Here is a 7,709-nt window from a genome sequence, read left to right on the forward strand (position 1 = left end):
CTTCTGTCACACCAGCCTAACTCGGGTTCTGCTTTCTCCCCCAGAATCCATTGCCATAGATATTTTTGCCAGTATTGTTTTTAGAGTAAGTCAAAATATAAGGAGGGTTTCAAAGTTACAAAAAAGTCATATTTTTTAAAATTTAGTAGTATTTTCTAATACTGTTTCTAAAGTTTCTGGTTGAGGTGGGTTGAAGGCATATTCAAACATACTGTTTCAATCAGTGTGAAAACAGTCTAAAGGTATTTTGGACTTTTTTGTTAAAAAAGAAAGACAAGCTTCTTTAACTGGGAAATCTTTACTTACCACAAAATTGATTTTCGTGGTTTTTGTGGGAATGTTGATGACGATACACGGCCGAGGTCACTTTTCAGAGGTGTTTGGGATGTTCCATTAGTCATAAAGCTGCCTCAGCCGCGCCGTTCCACCCTGTAGGCCTTGGAGTTTAAGATCTGCCAGATGCGGCCGTCCGCTCAGTCCCTGGTGTGCGGCGAGCACTGGAGCTGCGGGGCCAGCCGGCGGTTCGCCTCCCTGGTGCGCGGCTGCTCGCTCCTCGTGAAGGTCTTCTCGGTGGTACACAGCGTCCTGCACGTGGACGTGTACCGGTACTCGGGGGTCCAGGACGCCGTCAACGTAAGGGACGTCCTTATCCAGGAGGGCTACGCCGAGCTCACGGAGGAGTCCTACGAGTCCAAGGTACATGCTTCCACCCCACTGCTGGGGCGTCCGTGTGCGCGTGATGAGCCCCCCACTGCTGGGGCGTCTGTGTATGCATGATGAGCCCCCCACTGCTGGTGCGTCTGTGTGTGCGTGATGAGCCCCCCACTGCTGGGACGTCTGTGTGTGCGTGATTAGCCCCCTGCTGCTGGGGCATCCGTGTGTGCTTGATGAGCCCCCCACTTCTGGGGCGTCCAAGTGTGCATGTGATGAGTGCCCCACTGCTAGGGTGTCCGTGTGTGCAAGCCCCCCACCTGCTCGGGTGTCCGTGTGTGCATGTGTGATGAGCCCCCTATTTTTGGAATGCTCAGGGCCGAGTGGATGGATGGTGCTTCTTGTCCTCACTCGGGACACTAGCATGGGGCTCTGCAGTGCTGTTTAAACATCTCTGGGTTTCTTTGAGACTAAATTATGGTGGCCAGCTATTGTTTCTTCTGGTTCTCTATTGTTTGCTATTGTTTTTTTTGGCTTGGAATGAAAATGAAATTTGAAAATGTTCTGTATTTGCGAAGGTTTTTTGTTTTTGTTTTTTAAAGAATGCATTTCAAGATTTATCTCCCTTGATGAAAGTAGTTATTTAAGTATTCGTTTCAAATATTTCAGACATTTCAAAATTCGCTTAACTGTTTCAAAATCAGCTCTATTTTCCTTGGTCTGAACCTCTCAGAGAGGCCACTTTTGAGGCTGATGTTGAAAGTCTCTTTACTTCTGTAATTTCTGCTGGGGAGGAGGAATACTGGGATTGAGGAGAGGACCAGCAAGCGGACCAGCAAGCGAGTGAAATGTTAGCCTGAGAGCTGGTTAGCCAGCAGTTTTTGTTATGGTTGTTAGTAGGTTCACTGACTTCAGCAAATGTGTTCTTCTCTTGAGCTGTGGTGGGCTGGAATCCCCATGGCCTTGCTTCTTTGTGTGCTGTGTCTTCAGTCCCTTTGTGCCTTTCTGTCTGTCTGGAGTCTCTGTCTCTGGTTCCCGAGATGGTTTTTATATGATTTGTTCTTAAACTAAGGTCTCCATTTTGTACTTTTTTTCCTCTTAATTTAAGATGGGGATGATAGTATTTCTGAGGTGGGAAGAGAAATACCTCTGTTTGTGGTAAGTAAGAATGTTTAGAGGTCAGGAAGGAGTGTTCTTGCCTGGCAGAGAGCTCTGAGACTGTGCCCTCGTAGGAAGCAAACAGATCCTCGCTGTGAAGAAAATCTCTCATTCCTTGTGGTTTTCAGCATCTGTGTGCTGCATACTCTTCTAGGCCTTGGGACAGGGGTCACCTGGGCCTGTCACGCACAGTCTGAGTCACAGCCAGCCTGCGGGTCGAGTGACGGAGAGACATTGGCTCTGCCGTGCTGCATCCTGGCTGTGTTCAGTTAGCAGTCTTGGGTCTAATCCCATGTTACTCTGCTGGTAGCTAACTTGTCTACCTGCGTAAAGAGTATTTTGATCCTTTCTTTAAATTCTGTATTTAAATATGTGAAAAACATGTTAGGGACTTATGGTAATAATTTTGTATAAAAAATGTTCTATATCATGGTCTGCTACTTTCCCTTTTAAATTCTCTGAGGGCTGCAAGGTAGTAAAGGCAAGTGAATCGAGCCTTTTTGATCCCATCTTATTTCTTTTGTTTTCGTTTTAAAATGTACTTGATAAAATTATCTCCTACATCTGAATGACATAGTGATCAATTAAAAAGAAGATCATGCCTGTAAAATAGTGTGATTAGGTTGGAATAAAGTGCTTTTGATATAATTTTTCCTTTTAATAAGACAAGCTTTTCTTATTTTATTCAGCAAAGCCATGAAGTTCTCAAAGGTCTCTTTTCCAAATCAGTAGAAAATAGTTCTGTGACAGACACGTCTGTGCCATCTCCCGTGAAAGATGACGAGAAATACCTGATCCGGATGCTGTTAGAGAGCTTCTCTTCCAACAAACTGGGTGCCCCACACTGTAAGGTAATCGAGGGAAGTTGTTTGCAAGGATCACTTAGCGTTAATACCATTCTACGTTATACGCCAGGAGTTGTAGCTCGTGATCGTGATGGTCTTTTACCTTTTCCAGTTTTTAACACTGAATGGTACTTTTCCTTATGCCTGTAAGTGTAAGACAAAAACATGGTTTCAGTGTAGAGAATAACTTGGACTAGCAGTTTTTTTAACCTCCTCTCCAGAGGCAACGTGTCCTTGTCTGTCAGGTGGTGGGTACCCCAGGTAGACCTTCAGCAGGCAGGCCTGTCTGGCTTCTCTTCCTGGACCAGCCCTCCAGTGGATAGGGCAGTGGTTACGTGGGTCCTGGGACCCCCAGGCACCTGTTGGGTCTAAGGCAGCTGCTCCCCTTGGAGAAGAGGATTGGGGGGCTGTCCTCTCTGCTCAGGAGCTTCACGGGTGTTACCCCTGACCTCCCCGCTGGGCTGGTTGGTCTGTTACCATTAGCAAAGTAATACTTTTATTGTATTACTTGGCAGTGTTTATTTTGGCTAAAGATTTTCTTAAATGTATCTGTTGAAGAATGTTTCAAATCTTCATTGAAGGAATCAGTTACATCTTAGATAAATATCTTCTTTAAGACAAAATTTTTCACTGAATCTTGAAGAAGTTATGATTGAGACATAGCTTCTTTAAAAAAAATATGAGCTGAACTTTGGATTTTTTAAATGTTTATTAAATGCTCTCTCGCTTATTGGTAATACTTTTGTCTATTTTTTGTGTAAAGGCAGTACTTCACGGGCCTTTTAACCCATATGAACTGAAGTGTCATAGTTTGACCAGAATATCCAAATTCAGGTATGATTAACTTAAGTTTCCCATGATTTTTTTTTTTATCTGCTCCTCTATTTATAGAACTCATCAGAAACTAACCTTTCTATCTAAATTTTTGTAATGTGTTATTTCTTCTAACTCCTCCTAATTTCTCCCCTACCTCCAGATCTGAGGTGTGCTTTCTCTGTTAAATGAAAGCTATTCTATGTAAGACATCTTTGAGTATCTTTCATCAGAGACTTCATTTTTTTCTCTTCTTTTTATCATTGTTACTCGGTCAATCTGTGAGTGCCTGCTCTGTGCCAGGAACAGCGCATGACTTGGGGGAATCTGCTGTGCAAGACACCATCCGTGTCTTCACAGCAGAGTGCTGGGATGGAGTGGTCAGACCACCTAGGAGGGGTGGGGGAGAGTAGAGGGTGGAGGGCCCCCTCGAGGCCCCCGTGCCAGGAGTCCTGCGTGACGAGGAGGCCGTAAAGGGGAACGGCAGTCACATGTGGGTCAGCCTGCTTATAGTTGCATTTGCACGTTTAAAACGTCTTAGTCTTGGGCTGGGCCTAATAACTTGCTTGGTTGGTGGGTGAGGTGCCCCTCATCCCTAACGGTTCTTCCTCTAGATGCGTGTGGATTGAGAAGGAGAGCATCAACTCTGTCATCATCAGCGACGCCCCTGAAGACCTGCACCAGAGAATGCTGGTTGCAGCTTCTCTGTCAGTCAATGCAACCGGTAATGTAAGGGTCTCTGGCTTTTCTTTGTTCTCTTTTCCTCTCTTCTTTGACTTCGGTCACTAGGAGCTGCTTCTCCTGTAATTAGTGGAGAAATCTCTGCGCACAGGCTGCCTGTAGGCTGTTTTCTGAGTGTGCTGGTGATGCGGGTTTAAGAAGTGCAGCAAATCACTTCTCCTTTCATGCAAAGACATAGAGATGAATTGCTTCCTGGTCACTCACTCATTCCCCCATGCTTGGCTACAGAGGAGGGCAGACCCAGTGCCTGGCCCTGGAAAACCTCACAGCCAAGGAGGAGAGAGGAAGAGAGTTATCAAGAGGGGATAAACTCTTGAGCATTATAGTAAGGTGTCTATTGTAGGGTGCTGCGGGCACAAAGACTAGGGAGCCCTTAACTTTTAGGGTGGGCCTGGGACAGACAGGGTCAAGGAGGGAGTGACTGTGGGGCTGCAGGGCCGAGTGCTGCCTTTGACTCTGGATGTCCATCTGGCAGGGTCCACCATGCTGCTGAGGGAGACTTCTCTGATGCCTCACATCCCGGGCCTGCCGGCACTCCTCAGCATGCTGTTTGCACCGGTAATGGAGCTCAGGTGGGTTAGGTCGGAGAGCCATGCCAGGCTTTGTAAGTGAGCATCCAGGTGTGTGTTTGCCATGGCGTGTCTGGCTGCTGGTTGAGCCTCGTGCCTTATTGCAGTCAAGTCAGCCTTTATTATCACTGATGTATTTACACTTGGACTAGCTTCAGAAAGTAGCTGAGAGAGCTTGTTGAGGGTACACAGTGCCAAGTAGGACCTTGAGTTAAAGGTGGCAAAATGGAGAAAAACTTGAGCCAGGAGTCAGGTTCATGATGCTGGACTTCATTGTTATGGGCTGTGACTGTGAACCTGAGTTTCCTGGCACCATTTGTCAGCAGGAAACGGTGTCCATTCCTCTTACATGGATGAGGTGTCAAGACATTGCTCAGCAAACTTTTAGCTCTTTGATGCCAAGATCATACGGGAGTTTCTCCCAGAGGTGTTTTTTTTCTTTTTTTCAGCAATTTATTTTATTTTATTTTGGGTTGTTGTTGAAAATATACACAGCAGAACATTACACCAATTCAACAATTTCTGCATGTATAATTCAGTGACGTCGATTATGTTCTTCAAGTTGTGCAACTGTTCTCACCCTCTCTTTCCAAATTGTTCCTTCCCTGTTAACATAAACTCACTGCCCCCTAAGTTTCCTGTCTAACCTTTCGGGTTACTGGTGTCAATTTTATCCCATATAGATCTTTAAAAGAGCACGATGCTTTATTAATTATTAATTAAGCTAAACTGTTGTTCAGTTTTAAGAAGACTTCAGGGAATATTTTTGGTTTAAGGTTTAAAGATTATCTCTGAGTAATAGTTTTGGGGGTTCATCCAGCCTCAGTGACTCCAGAAAGTCTGGATACCATGAGAATTTTAAATTCTGTTCTGCACTTTCCCCCGGTTTGATCAGGATTCTTCTGTGGAATCTTTGTTCAAAATGTTCAGTAACAGTAGCTGGGCACTATACTGTTCTTCCATCTTGTGGTAAAAAAAGGGAGCTGTTCACGGATCTCCCAGAGATTTTAATAAAGAGTGTTGGGTGGTGATGTGAGCAGAGCTCCTGAAAATGTCCTGACCATTGGGGCAGCCATTTTGGAAGGTTTTCATTTCAACAGTAAGCCTTTACAGCATGTTTATTGTGGGCGAAGCACTGATCTGGGCTTTGAGCAGGGGTGGGGGCTTAGAAAAGGAATAACATTTGGTCTTTAGGAGCCAGTATTCTAGTGGGCAAGACAGAAATGACCATGACAAATACTGAAATTGAGGCCTTATTGTACTTCAGGAGCATGGGGATGGGAAACTGCCCTTTCTTCCAACCTCTTTTTTTCTGGTCAGTGGATGGGGGTGGGGAATGGTTGATAGACCTGCTTGGCTAAGTTGGGGCTGAGGTGACCTATCATTTCTCAGTCCTTTTTGCCATTAAGCCCATTCAGAAGCTAATATTGCAATCTCAAAATATTTAGTGATTTTTTTTCAGTTTTAAAAATGATTGTGTATGTTCTTTTTTTCCATTAAAAATATGTGTTATTTAAGCCACAACATGGATGAACTTTGAAAACATCATGCTGAGTGTCTTAGGCTGGGTTCTCTAGAGAAGCAAAAGCAGTGAAGTGTGTGTGTGTGTGTGTGTGTGTACGCACACACACATACATGCACAGACACGCATGGAGAGAGAGAGAGAAATTTATTTCATGGAAGTGGCTCATGTGGTTGTAGAGCTGACAAGTCTCAAGTCCTTGGGTCAGGTATCAGCTGCAAGGGCTGACAAAACCCAAGATTGGCAGGTCAGATGGCAGGCTGCTGGCTTACAGGCTGCAGAGGCTGACAAATTCGAAGATCAGCAGGCAATACAGCAGGCTGGTGGCTCAAGTCCCAAGAAGGAGGTCAGATGATGTTGAGCCAGATGCAGGATCCAGAGTGAGCAAATGCCAGTGAGCTTTGCCAGAACGTCTATATATATTGGACACAGATCACATCCCTAAGGAAAGTCCCCTTACAGCTGATTGGCTGATCACATCAGATCACGTCATGAGGTGATTACATTATATCACAAAATGGAGGATAACTACATCATTTCACAACCACAAAACTGTATCATCATGTAACTGCCAAACCACTGAGAATTGTGGCCCAGCCAAGTTGACACACAACCTTAACCATCACACTGAGCAAAATGAGTCAGTCACAAAAGGACAAATACTATATGGTCTCACTTAAAGGAAATAAGCAAATATATAGAAACCAAAGATTATTAATGGTTACTATGGTGGAACGGAGGGGGGAACAGGGGTTTTGTCTTGGAGGCATTGAATTTATGTTAATAGTGGTGGGATATTTTAGAAAAGGATAGAAATAGTGGTGGCACAACAAAAAAATGTAATCAGTGTCATTGAATTATAAATGTGGACGTTGTGCTGCTGTTCTGGTGTTTGTGTTTTCACCACCGTGTTTTATGTGTGTGTGTGTGTTTTGGTGTGTATATTTTCACCACAGTATTATTTATATATATTTGTGTGTGTGTTTTGGTGTGTATATTTTCACCACAATATTTTATATATATTTGTGTGTATGTTTTGGTGTGTATATTTTCATCACAGTATTTTATATATATTTGTGTGTGTGTTTTGGTGTGTATATTTTCACCACAGTATTATTTATATATATTTGTGTGTATTTTGGTGTGTCTGTTTTCACCACAGTATTTTATATATATTTGTGTGTGTGTTTCGGTGTGTATGTTTTCACCACAGTATTTTATATATATTTGTGTGTGTGTTTTGGTGTGTGTATTTTCACCACAGTATTTTATATATATTTGTGTGTATGTTTTGGGTCTGTATTTTCACAACAGCATTATTTATATATATTTGTGTATATTTTGGTGTGTATATTTTCACCACAGTATTTTATATATATTTGTGTGTGTGTGTATGTTTTGGTGTGTATA

The 7,709-nt window shown here is 43.5% G+C and overlaps 1 protein-coding gene across 1 annotated transcript in view; it reads left to right on the forward strand.

Moving 5' to 3' along the window:
• Positions 1 to 7,709, forward strand: part of TDRD9 (tudor domain containing 9) — a 131,505-nt gene that overhangs the window by 101,807 nt on the left and 21,989 nt on the right. The window contains exons 29-33 of the mRNA XM_004376801.2: positions 436 to 696; positions 2,499 to 2,660; positions 3,418 to 3,488; positions 4,082 to 4,191; positions 4,684 to 4,780. Coding sequence (XP_004376858.1) covers positions 436 to 696; positions 2,499 to 2,660; positions 3,418 to 3,488; positions 4,082 to 4,191; positions 4,684 to 4,780 — 701 coding nt within the window. The remainder of the gene's footprint in view (positions 1 to 435; positions 697 to 2,498; positions 2,661 to 3,417; positions 3,489 to 4,081; positions 4,192 to 4,683; positions 4,781 to 7,709) is intronic.

Source organism: Trichechus manatus, unplaced genomic scaffold (genome assembly GCF_000243295.1).
Source record: "Trichechus manatus latirostris isolate Lorelei unplaced genomic scaffold, TriManLat1.0 scaffold00045, whole genome shotgun sequence".
Classification (NCBI taxonomy): Eukaryota; Metazoa; Chordata; class Mammalia; order Sirenia; family Trichechidae; genus Trichechus; species Trichechus manatus.